The sequence below is a fragment of the Wyeomyia smithii genome, chromosome 3 (assembly GCF_029784165.1).
Source record: "Wyeomyia smithii strain HCP4-BCI-WySm-NY-G18 chromosome 3, ASM2978416v1, whole genome shotgun sequence".
Classification (NCBI taxonomy): domain Eukaryota; kingdom Metazoa; phylum Arthropoda; class Insecta; order Diptera; family Culicidae; genus Wyeomyia; species Wyeomyia smithii.
Genome location: NC_073696.1, coordinates 253,257,049 through 253,274,501, shown reverse-complemented (window position 1 = coordinate 253,274,501; position 17,453 = coordinate 253,257,049). Strand labels below are relative to the sequence as shown.

Below are 17,453 nucleotides of genomic sequence, written 5' to 3'. Positions count from 1 at the left end.
TTCATTGTGTTTGGGCCTTCACAGATGATGTTCCAAAAATGCCTGTGACTGAGCGTCCCAGTCATTGCGCTTGAAAAATTTTTACAGGTCAACGTCTTCTTCTTTGAATTGTGACGGGAGCGTGAAACTCGCTGTGACACGATGACCTTGTTTCGTCTCATTGCCTGGATTATATTGTGCATTCAAATAAACGTCGCTGATGAACTGGCAGTCAGGCTCACTTCCGATATATATTTTTGTTGTTCTAGCAACACTGCAACCATCTCAGCCGCCTCTGCGCTGTCAGTCCGGCTTACAAAAACAAATACATTGAAATCATTCCCGCAGTTAATATTGTGTTAACACGCAGTTTTTCTATGTGTTTGGAAAGTCGGAAGAATGTGCTGGCGCCACAATACAAAGAGACAAGTTTCTGAGGGAGGATACTGTATGTGACCAAATAATCAGAATACTTGCTTGGGGGACGGCGCCCTCTCTCTCGCTATGCCTCGTTGTAGGATGTACATTTGTTCGAGCTGGGTGCGAGAAGAGCGCAGACGGTTGTGGTGTCTCAAAATCGTTCAATTTCTGATGTTCAACACGGTTCCACCATGTTAAACACGGGTTTTGCTTGGGCTTCATCTCCTTGAACCGGTTGACCTGGTGGGATCACCGATTTCCTGACCGTCGTTGTAGAATTTTTCTTTTTCTTCGCATACTTCGCATACGCACATTGTCATTGACTAAATACTCTGCATCTTTGGTTTTCGAATGAGTTTTGACGGCCTTTCAACTAACACCGCCGGGTACGGATTGAACTCCGCCACCGTTACCGCTATTGCTTACAGCTCGATTTCCACTTACATTCAATATTTCAATCTAAGCGTTTCCGTTTCTTGTTGAATTTTTTTTTCTCCGTATCATTTTCCGGAATGTCTGGTCTGGTTACCTTTTCCAATGTAGGAACGCCTGCCGTTTCCGTCTTCGGAACGCGTTATTTGATTTCGGAACTTTTCTTCTTCTAATTTAAAAATATCTTGAAGTGAAAATTTTCTTATAACTTGTTGATCAGCCGTTACTATAGACGTGTTTTACTTCTGGGCCCATAATCTGAAAGCAAAGTAAAAGTCGACTGATCAGGTTGAATGACAAACGTGTAAAGCTTTTATTCAATCTAATGCTGTTCATGGCATACTTTCATAGCTCTACGCTTACGTCTATCAATCACCGATGACGATCTTTACGTCCCGTTGCAGACAGCTATCATTCATCGCTCCAGCTGCGCATCGGGTTTTCTTCGTGTGGGCAGTGCACGTTAATGATGCTGTAGTTGAAGAACCGGCCCTTCATTCACAACTTACACATCCTCGCACTGATCGGCTGCCACCCGATCATGCGTAAGGTGACATCCATAAATTACGTAACGCAAAAAAACTCAATTTTTGGACCCCCACCCCCCATATGTAACGAAACGTAACGCCAATACCTACCCCCCCCCCCCCCATAAAAAATTACGTAACGCTACAGAAGGATTTCCTTGATTAAAATGGTCGGTTTTGGAGTCTCTCCAGAAATTTTTCGTTACGTAACGCTGAACTCACCTCCCCCCTCCCCTGTGTAACAAATCGTAACGCTTAAGCATACCCCCCCCCCTCCCCCCTATGAGCGTTACGTAATATATGGATGCCGCCTAAGCGCATTCTACTAAGCACTTTAAAGGCTCTCGATGTCCGCTTCTTCATACCTTCTGTCCCGACTAGCAAAGTTCCTGCAGTCACAGACTGCAGTGCTACGATTTCGAAGTTGCGTGGATATTGAGTTCATCATATTTGATCCTGTCGCAACCGTGAAGGCACAACGATTTGCAGTTCCACACATTCAACTCCTCGACACATGAATTTTACTAATTGAGTACTGAACAACAACTAAATGGTACATTATTTTTCAAAGATAGGTTCTAGGTGTCGGCTTTAAAATCTATAAATCCCGTCTTCAAATGAAAGCTGAAAAACACAACCTCTTCATAACTGTTATTATTTCTTGCATCAAACTTACATGTCTTGTCCACGATGACACAGTGAAGAACCGCTGTTGCATTTTTATGTGTAATAATAAAAGTTACATGAGTTGAAAAATACATTACATAGTACCAGCACTCAATTTTCATGGCTTACGCAAAACGCTGACACTGACAAACTAGTTGATTCAAACTTTTAGCACTAGCACACTTTGAAGTAAAAATGTAGGATACTACACACTTAGATTTTATCACCGAGTACGGTAAAATAAATTACCGAGATTTCAACAGCTGAGATCTCAGTAAAAATCTCGGTAATACATTAAAACACCGAGATTCTGTAAAAGCAAAAATCAAAAACCTGTCAACTTTAACGAGATTCTCGGTAATGTTCGACTGTCAAAGTATTACGAGAACTTCGGTAAAATTTACTGAGGTACGTATTTTGCGGTTTTTGTTCGTCAGATAACCCAGAATATGATTAAAACGATTAAATATACAAATTAATTTATTATTTACTAAGTCAACTGATTCAACTAAACACAGCTTTGGTAAAAACTGGAGAGATGTATTGCGTCCAGGAAATTAAGTAACATCCATCACTCTGTAACTTCCATCCTTCGAAGCAAGTTGGTAACCTAGAAAATTAGTTGAAGAAAGAATTAATCGTTTTCTTCAAATAGTAGCAAAAAAAACGAGATCTGAGAAAAAATAGTCTATACTCACGCAATATTTTAGTTAATCTGAACATTGCAGAATTCTCCATAATAATAATCAGCCGCAAAACCTGCTCCTTTTCTTTATACACCGAAACACGAAAAAAAACTGTTAGTGAAGCACTCGTTATTTTGACAGTTCAGTTTTTCTGAATCTCGGTAAGAGTTTCTTTTGTTCGACGAAATCTCGGGTAAATGATGTCAGGGTTCCGAGATTCGGTGTTTTAGTTTACTGAACTCAGAAATTTTCGGTTTTACGGATTTTTTCGGTAAAAAAAATTTACGGTATTCCGGTAAACACGTACAGTTTTCGATTTCTCAGTAATGTTCTTACCGAACAACGGTAAATTAAATTGTTTTCAAGTAGTTCGGTATTTCACTTTACCGAGAAAACATTACGCAATTAAGTGTGTAGAAAATGCTTGATTATACAAACAAAAAAAAAAACATTTAATTCTTCGGAGTGAAATTTATCGTTTTCGCTGAGGTTACGCTGTCGGACCTCGTTTATTTGAATTTAGAAAAATGACAGCTAATTTGCATTGCTTAAATAAATGTGTTTACTGAAACAAATGTGAATTAAAGTGATTTACGCTTTGTTTTGGTAGGTTAAGATGTAACATGAAATTTGTATAAATGATTTATGTTTTGAACAGCAAAATTCATTTTTAGGATTATAAATCGTGAAATCATATCACAGCTTCCAAAAATCTCATGAACATAGCTATAGATGATCATTCAAGGATAAATATTTTGAATAACTTTCATTTTATTATCAACATCTGTCAAACACATGGTCTAGACTCTCTGCGTAATTAAAACTGTATATTTGACCATTTTTGACAAATTTGCCGACCTAACATTTTGTTACTAGACAACACAGATTAACAAATTAAATTAAATCACAGCAAAAGTGATTCAATTTAACACAGAATGGCATTCAAAGCGCAAACCATACGCTACAACTTATTGAGAACTTGGATCCCAGCCCGCCAGCGTCCAACTGAAATCGATATGTTCTGCATACATAATTGAATCAATGCGGTCTCACCAGTTAGCTTCATTCAAAAATTGGCCACAATGACGGGTATTCATTTAACAAGCGACAAATTGATGTGTGTACAAACAAAAGCGATAAACGATCGTTCCATGAATGCGGACCGTTAATAGGCACCACAAGGCACAACAGAACCGAAATCGCCATTCACAGCGATTTGGTCACCGCTAATGAAAGCCGGTCATAGCGAAGCACATGGACACTTTTGAGACACTTTTTTAGCATAAACCGCTACACTCTCTATTTCCTTCTGCTCTCTTTGTTTACAATAAAATAGCGAACCTATACATTAGAGAAATGACAAGACACTCACCGTTAAGGCAACTGTCAACATCAAAACGGATAACGGCAATGCAAATTTATACAGCTCGCCCGTTTTGATGTTGACAGTTGTCTCAACGGTGAGTGTCTTGTCATTTCTCTAATGTATAGGTTCGCTACAATAAAAGAAAGCGAGAGACCGTCATACTTTGGGGGAAGTTGTCAGTTCCGCTTCTTCATTCGCTCTGAACAGGAGAGAGCTCGCGGTGAACCGTTGGATACATAGATACGTTGGATAGCAAGATATGTATATCCAATGAAGTGCGCAATTCGCCAGTCAGTAGTCTTCGAACACGTCTGTGGTCTGGTTGTCTGTGTAGAAAGTGGTTGTATGAAGTGTAGCATTGCTTGAATGGTGAATATTGTCGAATGTCGTTCGCAAATTCGGGTCTTGCATTACGTGTAAATCAAATATTTGACGAACAAAACCTGTGATCTTCACGGCAACGAAATTTCGCATTGAAAATTAACCCACTACCAGTAGAGCAGCTGAGCAGACACCGAAAAGAACAAGGTGTGTTTGCACAAGGGAAAATCCATTTTCCTTCTATCATCGATTTTTCTCCTTGCCTCGGTGACGTTTCAGGCAACTGTGATTTGACAGGATATAAGGTTTTGTTGTGCGGTTTAAGGATATTCGACAAGTGTTTAGTTAACTTTTGAACACATTTTGAACAAATTTCTGGTGATTTTTATGGCGACAGCAGATCAACAGCCAGTAATGATAAGCATCTGCCTTTCCATGTACAAATATACTTTGCTCATGCATGATATACACAAATCGCTTATACGCTGAATCAGCTACAATAGTTTAGTCGATTGCCTTATCAAGCACTGCCATTATATCCAATGAGAGCACTTCTATCGAATCGTGTGTTTTCAATTGATGTTGTGGACCGCAGAGTGCTGAAAATACAGCCAGCTTTGATTACATTCTTGGGCCGCAGCGCCGAATCTTTTTCAACAGTGTTGTACAATAATTTAGGTACTTGTATGTACAAAGAGAAGAAGAATATCCAAAAAAATATTCATAATGATCTGCGCGCGTTACGTTTAGGGCAGTGCACTTGAAATTACTTTAACTTTGGTTTTACTTGTTCGATTCATCTATTGATCTTTTTTTGTGAGAACATTATCAATAGCGTTATATTTTACATACAAAAAGTATTACTTTTGTATTGCCAAGTTTTCGAAAAATTCCCAATTTTGAATGCCGGTTTGTAAATTTTAAACCACTTGTGCATGGCACTCATATCAATTATTTTCGTTTGTTTCGATGTTTCAATACCACAATGAGTTGTTTCTTCAGCACAAAGCATTACTTCTATAGTGTGCTACAATTTGAGCTATACGATAGTTTAATTACTGCATGCATCTATTTACTTCAATAGCAAAGTATTGATAAAACATAAGGACGCGAACGTAGCGCTTTTTATAGCCATCACATTAGTGCAGCAACTCTAGGAAATTCTTGAGGAAGTACTACTTTAGGTATAAAGACACGGATTACAGATTCTGATAGCACGCTACCGTTGTGAGGCGCAAAATTGCCCTTTTTCGCACGTAAATATCACCCTTTAGTTTTATGCAACTTTTGACCTTCAGTTAAGCCTAATCGACCGAAAGAAAGAAAGAAAGATCAGTGAAGTAAAAATAAACAACACTGAACGGTGACCGCTGGTTGTATCAGTGGTATATTCACATTATAAGTAGAAGTAATAAACCTTAGAAACGTTGCATCTGTTCTCATCTCAACACTTCTCATCAAAGGCACTATTCAATTAGACAATTACGATAGGTACTCAATCTGTGTTTTTCTCTCAACGCCTCTAGCGCGCAGCAATTCTGTAATCGGCGCTATCACCGATTACGCGCAACGCGTTCGATCTCTCTGTCTTCTCATTCGTTTGCGCGCTACTTAACTCACGTGAATTTGGCAAATACATACGGGAACAACGCGCTCGGAAGAAATGCCGGTTTTCACCGGTCTGACTATAATACACTTCGCGGTATCACATAAGGGTTGAACCGGGTACATACATAGTGAACACAGCTGTATATAAATAAGTGTAGGCCGGTCAAGTAAAAGCCAACAGAGAGTATAGTTTTATATAGAGTTAGCTATAGCGAGCAGAACACAACCGGAACGGAACGGAACCGGTAGGTTTTGCATATTTATTTGCCTAACCAACCGGCAGTCTAGTTTTTGTATAAATATCAAATTTGGACTTCGCTAACTAACGGCGAAGTAAACATCATTCAGTGGTTTCGCGATAGAAAATTTTTGACTGTGCTAATATATTTAGTATTCGTTTTGCCACCAATATAAACTAACGTGATTAAGAACAGTCGATTGTGAAGTGTATTTGCTTATCTGTGTGTACTTGGGCTTAAAGTTTATGAATCTAACGTGAATCAAGCGAGGGATTTATATGCAAACGTAAACAAAACAAGTGAGAGTTTATCTTCCCATTGCTGGAGCGTTTTCTTGTTTTATTGCTTTCATCTTGAAATTGCTTGGGGACGGATTTTTTTCTAAGTGTGTATTGATTAAAAAAATAAAAGATTGAATGTTATGAGTTTTACAGGTTTTATAGGAACTGATAATGCTAAAAATTCTAAATAAACACAGTGCTGATTTTTCATATTTTTTTTCTTAAAAGAAATGTGAAGTTATAATGGAAATTATGGTCCATGGTACACAAATGTGAGTTAAATTGTTTTTTAGGGGTTAGATTCGGGATTTTTTTTTAAATTTCGATGGTTTTAAGAAAAATTATATAGGTACCAATGAAGAAAAATAATCAAAATGGTGATGGAGATCAACTTCTATATGTGGCCGCTTTCAAGTTATTGTCTTTTCAATTTTAGAAAATTAGAAAAAACACCAAATTTTAAATTAAAAATAAAGAGTTGAATTTTCCCTTGAAATTTTTGTTTTATTGAAAATTGATGCTATTACAACTCTTTTCAAAAGTTCAGGATGGAAAAATGTAGGAAAAGTTAGGTTTCTAAGCATTCTTCAATTTTAAGAATAATCATATTCCCACAGACAAACAGACGTGCCACTCAATGGCGATTTCATCGACAAGAAAAATAACGATCATTTGAAATTTTTCTCAGTAGGCAATAATGCCGTTAGTGTCGCTAAAAGCAAGCGTGCACATTAATTATCAAAGAAAAACCATCAGTAATGCCGCTGGTGTTTATTTAAGCAAGTGTGCACACCCATTAGCAAAGACAAAAATCGTTTTACGAAAATAAGTTAGTAGGCAATAAGCTCACATGGTGGGGCATGAGTGTAACGTTTCGAATAAGGACCAAAATTTTTAAGGATATTTCTCGACTACTTTGTGATAAGGTCGTATGTCTAAACGTAAACAAAACGAGTGAGAGTTATATTCCTTGTACTTCACAAGCACAAATCATCTCTCACTCGTTTTGTTTACGTTTAGACATACTACCTTATCACAAAGTAGTCGAGATTTCTTCGAAGAGGCACATCAGTTTGTCTGTGATATTCCAATGATGGAATATGATTCTAAAATTGAATTTGAAAAATTTGAGTCTTATGAAACCTATCCCGACGAAATGCAATACATTTAAGCAATTGTTATAAGATAAAATTTTTTAGATTGGAATTTAATCGCTAAAAGTAATTACAATAGAACTTGTAGTAAAAATTTTCATTACTATTACAGCAAAAAGTCGTTTTGTTCGTTTTGTCAGATTGTTAGACAAAAAGAATTGATCTCTGAGTAGAAATGTGTCTATGTAATAATCAGTGCCTTAGAATATCGATGTTTATTCACGAGTAGATGAACTGAATTGTTTTAAGTGTCAGTACATTTTTTTTCCAATGCAACTCAGTAACCTATGCTCGTTGCGACGATGCATGAATATAGTTTTTCATATCCAATGACAGAACAGTGGAATGAATATCAAAGGCCTCGTAATGATATTTAGAGAAGCTTCAGTGATTATCAATCAAAGTAGTGGAAGTTTATTTAGACGCTGTACACCGCACCGCATATTCCAGTTAATTTTTTTTATCAGTTGCTTTGTCGAACCCGTTACTCGTTCGTGGGCTGCTATCCTCCAGTTGTCAGTACACATCACACAAGTGCGGGATCTATCCCGAAATCGACCAGTCACCATTTTCCAGGTTTCCGTCAATTATTGAACGCGCTCAAAAACACCAAAAGCACGCCAATTAGCCTGCTTCATGGCCTTTATGGCATAGACGCCAGGAGGATCAGTGTCTAATAAAGTGCAAGATTTGTACAGGTTTGCAGGTTGCGGAACCTTAGCTGGTTACGCAATCCGTATAAGGCCCTGTTCGCTATCCGTCTCTTTATCCCACGGCTAACCTCATCGCACGTCGCTAGTGTACCCAAATAAGTAAATGATTTCTTATCAATCGCCACCGTAGCACCAGCACCCGATGAGCTACCAAGCTCTACCAGCAATTATGTACTTTGTTTTGACAGAGTTTACGGCAAACCTTATTCTTGCAGTTTCCCTTTTGAGTGTCCAAAGAACGCTCTACGATTAATACAAATGATGTCGTTATCGTCCACAAAACATAGGAGCATGTGAGACTTCGTGATAATGGTACCACTTCTCTGCACGATAAAAATAAAAAGCTTCCAAAATCTAGCCGGTGCCTTGACGCTTGATGTGGCTTGATGTTCGTTCGAGCATAAAACGCCACAACTCATTTCTCCTAACTGATTCGTACGCTGCCATGAAGTATATAAACAGATGATAAGTTCACAAGTCGAATTCGTAAAATTTATCGAGGATTTGTCGCAAGGTGAACTTTTATCCCGTAGAGGAGCGCCCCTCTCGAAAACCACATTGGTATTCGCCAACAAAGGTTTCATGCAACGGCTAGCGTTAAAAATGATTCTTCAGCATCGCGCGTCAAAGTAGAAAAATTGTCATGTGTCCTAGTTTTAAAGCTACGTAATTATCTAGAGGAGCGTCTGACTTTGTGACGAAATGCTATGGTGTGCGTCGTAGAGGTGCATTTGACGGGTTGTAATCAAAGGTCACTGGGCTGAACCTACTTGAGAACGTAATTATCTCGTAATTATCGCGCATGCGGTTGTTCACACACCATTTCGAGAAAATCGATAACTGTTCCTAAAGCACAGCGGCATCTGGTGGGACCTTCACTTCAGCGAACAGCTTCAGATCGTCAGCGAATTACAGTCGAGGGCCTTGGAGCCGGACATCATTCAGGTAGATAAGAAAAATCAATGATTCGAGGTGGCTACCTTGAGTGATGTCAGGGCGAACAGAAAACGAAGTCGAAAAAAATCCAGCGATGTTTACTACTAAACGCCGATTAGTCAAGCAGGCCATTAGATGCCAAACATTTCAAGCTTCGCGCTGGCGATTTTGTAGTTCGGTTTACCGAAGGCGGCGAAAAGGTTCGTGTAAATGACGTCCGTTTGAGACTGGCCGTCAAAACTGTCCATTAGTTAAGTAATATGTAAGCGCCAAGAGATTCGTGGCTGTACATCGCTTAGTGATCAGTAGTGTTCAGCCATGGCAATCGCTGTTGAATGGAGATAACCTTTTTCGGTACATGTCGATCAATGACGTAGTTCAGAATATAAGAAAATGTTAAATGTTCAGGACCGTATTCCAGTCCGTTTCAGACAACAAAACGTTGATGTTATCGAAACCGCCAGGGGTGAAATTGTAGTAGATGGAAGTCGATACCGTAGTCTCGTCATGGGAGATTTTCTGATGAACAACCACTAGCGAGGCAGCGGAGGAGAAGCCAGTGTCTCTTCAGTGGCTTGGCAACGCACAGTAGTAAAACAGAGATCTAAGAAGCGTCCATATTCGTTAGTGATTCTGTTGCATTGCTAAAGAGTAGGTGTACTGTAGCAATCTAGCAATTCGTTAGCGGTTGCTGACAAGCTTGTCGAGCCTTGATCAGGAGGGACGTAGATGGCACATATGGTTGTCGTGTCGACTTATCATCGGTTCGAGTATAGAGGCATTAAGTTGCGGCTATTTCTTGGCCTCCGGTCAAAAACTTGTGTCCGAAGATTTGACAAGAAAGAATTGTTGAGCTAGGATTTAGTCAAAACAATAAAGTCATAAGGACTTTCGGCGCATGCTAGTAGGTTTTCGGGGACGCTAGCGTTCATACCAGGGGGTTTGGGAAAAGCCCAACAAGCCGCCCCGGAAAACAACATGTTACAAACAACGTAAGAGATAATACGGATCGGAACAATCGGCATAGACCTAGGCAACGAAATAAGGAGTACGATTGGAAACTTGGGACATGAAACTGCAAATCGCTCTGCTTTCCAGGATGCGACAGGATAATTTATGACGAGCTACATCCACGCAACTTCGAATTCGTAGCGCTGCAGGAACTTTGTTGGACAGGACAGAAGGTATGGAGAAGCGGGCACCGGGCGGCTACTTTCTACCAGAGCTGTGGCACAACCAGCGAGCTGGGAACCGGCTTCATAGTACTGGGTAAGATGCGCCAACGCGTGATGGGGTGGCAGCCGATCAACGCAAGGATGTGCAAGTTGAGGATAAAGGGCCGGTTCTTCAACTACAGCATCATCAACGTGCACTGCCCACATGAAGGAAGACCCGACGACGAGAAGGAAGCGTTCTACGCGCAGCTGGAGCAGGTCTACGATAGCTGCCCGCGACGGAACGTGAAAATCGTTATGAATGCTAGGCCGGGAGGCAATGTACAGACCGGTAATCGGACCAGATAGCCTGCATGCCGTGTCTAATGATAACGGCTATCGGTGCGTAAACTTTGCGGTCTCCCGTGGTATGGTAGTCCGAAGTACCTTCTTCCCCCGCAAAGATATCCACAAATCCACCTGGAGATCACCCGACCAACAGACAGAGAACCAAATCGACCACGTTCTAATCGACGGCAGGTTTTTCTCCGACATCATCAACGTTCGCACCTACCGCAGTGCGAATATAGATTCGGACCACTACCTAGTAGCTGTGTGCATGCGCTCAAAACTATCGACGGTGTATAACACCCGCCGAAGTCGAACGCCGTGACCAAATATTGAGCAACTGCGGAGGCAGTGCTACCCACGGAAGAGCAGCTTGGCGCAGCTACTCTTGGAGATGGCTGGAGGAGCATCCGATCCGCCATAGGTAGCACTGCTGTAGCGCTACTAGGTACAAGGGCCCCGAATCATAGAAATGACTGGTTTGACGGCGAATGCAAACGGTTAGTCGAAGCGAAGAATGCAGCACGGGCGAGAATGCTGCAACACCGCACGAGAGCGAACGTGGAACGATACCGACAGGCACGGAACAGCCAAAACTCAGTCCTCCGAAGGAAGAAGCGCCAGCAAGAGGACCGAGATCGCGTAGCGATGGAAGAGCTGTACCAAGCTAACGACACTAGGAAGTTCTACGAGAAGCTGAGCAGCTCTCGTAAAGGCTTCGTGCCGCAAGCCGATATGTGCAGGAGCTTGGACGGCAACCTCCTTACTGACGAGTGTGAGGTGATCGAAAGGTGGAGGCAGCACTTCGACGAGCATCTAAACGGCGATGCAGTAGAGCGCGAGGACGGTATGGCAACTGATCTTGGTGCACGAGCAGAAGACATCAGAATTCCAGCCCCCGATCTTCTGGAGGTGGAGGAGGAGATTGGTCGGCTGAAAAACAACAAAGCTGCTGGAGTGGACCAACTTCCCAGCGAGCTATTGAAATACGGTGGAGAAACACTGGCTAGAGCCGTGCACTGGGTCAAGGTTTGGGAGGAAGAACGAGCACCGGAGGAGTGGATGGAGGGTATTTTGTTTCCCATCTACAAAAAGGGCGACAAACTGGAGTGCTGCAATTATCGGGCAATCACTCTGTTGAACGCCGCCTACAAGGTACTCTCCCAAATTCTTTGCCGTCGACTGTCGCCATTTGCGAAGCAGTTCGTGGGGCATTACCAGGCGGGATTTATGGGTGCCCGCGCCACCACGGATCAGATATTCGCGGTTCGGCAGGTTATGCAGAAATGCCGCGAATATAACGTGCCCACACATTATTTGTTCATCGATTTCAAATCGGCGTACGACACAATCGATCGGGACAAGCTATGGCAAATTATGCACGACTACGGTTTTCCGGACAAACTGACGCGGTTGGTCAAAGCGACGATGGATCGAGTGATGTGTGTAGTTCGTGTTTCGGGGGCAGGTGATGGTCTCTCGTGCCTACTGTTCAACATTGCCCTGGAAGGTGTTATTAGAAGAGCGGGGATTAACACGAGTGGCACGATTTTCCAAAAGTCGGTTCAACTGTTTGGTTTCGCCGACGATATCGACATTGTGGCTCGGACCTTTGTGAAGATGGCGGATACGTACATCGGATTAAAGGCTGAAGCCAAAAAGATTGGACTGGTCATCAATGCATCGAAGACGAAGTACATGAAAGGAAGGGGTTCACGAGAAGACAGTAACAGTATCAGTAACCTCCCACCGCGAGTTCAAATTGGTGGTGATGAAATCGAGGTGGTCGATGAGTTCGTGTACCTGGGCTCACTGGTAACTGCCGACAACGATACCAGCAGAGAAATTCAACGGCGCATTATGGCAGGAAATCGTGCATACTTTGGTCTCCAGAGGACTCTTCGATCGAGTAGAATTCGCCGCCGCACCAAGTTAACTATCTACAAGACGCTGATCAGGCCGGTAGTCCTCTACGGGCATGAGACATGGACTATGCTTGTGGAGGACCAACGCGCCCTTGCGGTGTTCGAGCGGAAGGTGCTGCGTACCATTTTCGGTGGACTGCAGATGGAAAACGGAGTGTGGAGAAGGCGAATGAACCACGAACTGCAGGAGCTGCTTGGGGAGCCATCTATCGTCCACACCGCTAAGATAGGCAGGCTGCGGTGGGCTGGGCATGTTGTAAGGATGTCAGACGACAGCCCGGTAAAGATGGTTCTTGAAACCAATCCGTCAGGGACGAGACGGAGAGGTGCACAGCGGGCAAGGTGGATCGATCAGGTGGAAGACGACCTGCGGACCCTACGCAGACTGCAGAGCTGGCGAACTGCAGCCATGGACCGAGTGGAATGGAGACGACTCTTACGTACAGCAAAGGCCACACCACGGCTTGGGACTGTTTGGTAAGGTAGCGTTCATACCACCCACGTTTTGGTAGTAAAGATGGATATCGTGTCTATGGTCTGATAAGTTATTCGTCATTGGATTGATCGATGAACTAGAAACGCGCAGCGAATCAGTGGATGCTCTAAAATTGGCGTTTGTGCACTTGCCTGATCTAGGATTTTGAATGCTCCGTTTCCTCGCGTCCGTACACAGCACCTGGAAGGCTGCGGAAGCCAGCCGTCTGGAAGTTCTGTTCCGCTAACCCACACGCAGGACCAGGACGACTGGTGAATGCTGGCGGGTATGCGGTATTGAGGAGAGTTATGCCGCGAATGTTATTACAGTCCAGGCTGTGGCATTTTTTGTAGATCTGGCATATAAAAGTAGATCGTAGATCAGTCAGTTCGAGGGCAATCCTAAACCTCCTCAGACCGCACTATCAGCATCATCCGATGAATGGCACGATATAGCTATTCGCCCCGCTTTTGAAGAGTTCGGCATCCTTGTCAATTATTCTCAATACTTCTTCTGCTACTGCTGACTTTTTTCATAACTTGACCAAACTATTAAAAATTTTGAATAAACTTTCCATTAATTCTTCCATATAACATTTTTATTTCCAGGCCATTCAATGTTATGAAATGACACCCTGAATCTAGCAGTAGTATCGGTATTCCTTGACAAAGCTCACAAATTCGACGCACACTCTCTTTTTTTTCGGCACTCTTGCCGCACAAACCCTCGAAACCTCGCACCCCAGATGTAAAAGAGCAATGTACCAGTTCAGAAAATGCTCCCGCAAAAATATTCTGATACTTTTGGCACTAATCATCACCTATGCAGTAGTAGTCTATGTGATCAACAACAGGGACTACGTGGACAATCGCGAAAAAATGTAAGAACCTAAGGGGACAATGATTAGCTGAGTTATAACCCGTTGTTTTCACTGTAGAAGCCTGATTGAAGAATCGATCCAATCCATCGGTAATCAAGGCGCCTGCAAGATGCCAAACCTTCCGGTCGATTCTCCGGAAATGTTAAGCTTCTTGAAGGATGAACTACCGATCGAGTGTGGTAATATCAACGATGATTGGGTTTCGTGTCACGTAAGTTGATCTACCGAAGGTACAAAAGAGAATAGTCATTTTACAGCTCCAATATTTTTTTTATAAATAGAAATCGGTGTGCACCATCAAACCTGGAGTAGTGAAGCAGCTGGGCAAAATCACTTGTGATTTCAGCGATATATTACGTACCGATGACTACAAGTACCATTTCGGGACAGCCGTTCGTTCCTCCGATAAGTACGTGTTGCGAAGGAGCGATTTCGCTCGAGCTCAATGTTGGACCGAAAGTCACGTCCGCTGGAACGGAGTGCTGATAGGTATTCGAAAAGATCCAGCTCTAAACATACGCCAAAGTTGGAGCAAACAAAATACCCTGAACGTACTAATGATGGGGTTCGATTCGCTCAGCAGGAACGCATTTATTAGAAAGTTACCGAAAACGTATAAGTACTTAACCAAGTATTTGAAGGCAGATGTTCTGAAGGGTTTCAACATTATCGGAGACGGAACACCGCAAGCATTGATACCATTGTTGACGGGATTCACCGAGCTCGAACTGCCGGAAACTCGAAGGCGGATGCCACACTCAGAGTTTGTTAACGTATATCCATTCCTATGGAATGAATATGAACGTTACGGTTACATCACGGCATTCAACGAAGATGTGCCACACATCGGAACGTTTTCGTACCGATTGAACGGCTTTCAAGCACAACCTACAGATCATTACATGCGTACCTATTACCTAGCCATCGAAAATCAGCTAACCTACTACAAAAGACTCTGCGTGGGAGCTCAACCGCGCCATAAAGTGATGCTAGACTATACCAAGCAATTTATGCTAAGTTACCCATCGAATCCGCGTTTCGTGTTTAGTTTTCACGGAGAACTGTCGCACGATTCGATCAACCTCATCGGGGTGGCCGATACCGATCTGACCAACTGGTTGGTTGATTTGAAACGGCTCGACCTACTCAACAACACGGTGCTAATTATGATGTCCGATCACGGGAACCGGTTTGCCAGCGTGCGGAATACGCTGCAGGGCAAGCAGGAAGAACGGATGCCGTTCTTTAGTTTCAGCTTCCCGGAATGGTTCAAGCAGCAGTACCGGGAGCAGTATCGCAACTTTCAGGGGAATCTCAACCGACTAGTAACGCCGTTCGATGTGCACGAAACGCTGCAGGATATTTTGAGTGAGTATCAACCTCCAAACAATCTGTTATATAGCGATCTAATTATCATAGTGTAAATTAATCAAGATACAGAGCACACATTCAATCGTGTCATGTTATCTGAAGACGAATCTCATGTTGATTAGTGATCGACATCGAAACGAAAACTTAAATTCCGATCACGATTCGCTTGACAGTCATTGTTTTTATTTATAATAAAGCATAGCAAACTTCGATCGAACAAAACATTCCTTCATTATGTAACTTGATTGCAGATCTCCAAACGCTCAAATCCAAGCAGCGGCCGGCTCACACACGTGCCATCTCGTTGTTTGACGAAATTCCGGCCGACCGGTCGTGTGCGGACGCGTACATCGAACCACACTGGTGCGCCTGTCTCAACTGGGAAACGATAAACGATACCGCATCGGAGCCGGCCTTCCGCTCAGCGATGGCAGTGGTGGACTTCATAAACAAATACACGGAACAGCACCGCAGTATCTGCGCTACGCTAAGTTTAGACGAGATCAAGTGGGCCGCCAAACTGACGCCGCACAAGGACCTGGTGAGGTACAAGCAAAATAAGGATACCGATGGTTTCATTGGTGACTTTAGCGGACCGGGTTCGACGATTGCGCACGACATGTATCAGGTAAAGTTAACGACGCGACCAGGAGGGGCGATTTATGAGGGGAGCGTACTGTACGACATCGCCAAGAACCAGTACCGGGTGAAGCTGAGCGACATATCGCGCATCAATAAGTACGGGTCGCAAGCCAACTGTATATATGATAAGGATCCGGAGGTGAGAAAGTATTGCTATTGCAAGGAATAAGGCGGGATACGCAGAAGCTACTATAGTTTTATAAGCGCAACTTTTCGAGTCAGTTTTAGTTTTTAAACGTCAGAATTCTTTATACTTTCAACCGAAACCTGTGAATCTCAGCGTGACTTTAAGCACAAACGATAGTTATGTTACCCTAGGTTATTATGATGAAATCAAACCTGACTAATCTAAATGGAAAAGAGGTTTTTATATGTGTATGTCAATTAGACAATTTGTACTATCTACAACCAGAAAAAAAATGAAAAACAGTGATGTAAAGTGAAAACAATAATATGAGGATAATACTAACAGTGAAAAACAGAGGTGAAAGTCTAGTGATAGATAACTTACTGTTGAATGATCAATACCAAATATGTGCACACAGAGCCAATCTTGTTACCGATCGTTAACATAAGCCAAATCCCTCTCGGACGGTTATTCAATGTAAATGAAAAACCGTAGTTGTAACATTCGTAGAACTCACGGACACAAATGTTTTGAAACAATTGGTTAGCGATTAAAACCTAAATGTAGTTTTTTGTTTTGAAAAAAAAAACTCACTGTTTTCCAACTCGTTGGAAAGAAAATATATGAATGCCAACAGAGGTAAATATAGATCTGATGATTCTTTAAAAACAACATGCTTTTTTTTTCCTCAAACACTTTTTCATATGGGTATGAACTATGTATTTCTTAGGGATCACGCAAGAAAAACATTTTTATCGAGAAATAATACTCGCGTGACTCGTCCAAGAAACGTGGGGACTATGAGAAGTTTAACGATTTGTTTTCGATAAGCTAATCATCCTTATGTTCAAATTTCGCTTGCCTAAACTGTTGAATAATCCATAGGTCAAAATGAGTGAGGTCCTGAGACTTACAGGGAAAAAAAACTCATTTAAAAATGGTCTGAGGAACGAAAATAGAACTTGACTGTCCAACAAGTGGGAAAACAACCGGTATGTACTCGCATGTTACCACACGTCACATGATTTTAGTCTAACGCGAATTGTTCATTGAAAATTCTGGGTAACAATGGAAAATGTTCGGCATAGGCAATGAATTCAGTTTGCAATGACAAAAAAGCAGACATGCACTTACCTAACATTAAACCGTATCAAGACAGAATTCGGTCCATAGGCAGGATTCTTTTGCGTTCCACTTCACAAA

At 42.2% G+C, this 17,453-nt stretch overlaps 1 protein-coding gene across 2 annotated transcripts; it reads left to right on the top strand.

Moving 5' to 3' along the window:
* Positions 1–4,276: 4,276 nt before the first annotated feature.
* LOC129733359 (uncharacterized) lies at positions 4,277–16,922 on the top strand. 2 transcript variants are annotated; one of them, XM_055695183.1, is made up of 5 exons: positions 4,277–4,604; positions 13,839–14,110; positions 14,168–14,321; positions 14,392–15,478; positions 15,733–16,922. In XM_055695183.1, exons 2-5 carry the CDS (start codon positions 13,989–13,991, stop codon positions 16,290–16,292), a joined length of 1,923 nt encoding a protein of 640 aa, XP_055551158.1. In that variant the 5' UTR covers positions 4,277–4,604; positions 13,839–13,988; the 3' UTR covers positions 16,293–16,922. The 2 variants fall into 2 exon arrangements, with proteins under 2 accessions (XP_055551158.1, XP_055551159.1); XM_055695184.1 differs by lacking the exon at positions 4,277–4,604 and adding an exon at positions 6,520–6,543.
* The last annotated feature ends 531 nt before the right edge of the window (positions 16,923–17,453 follow it).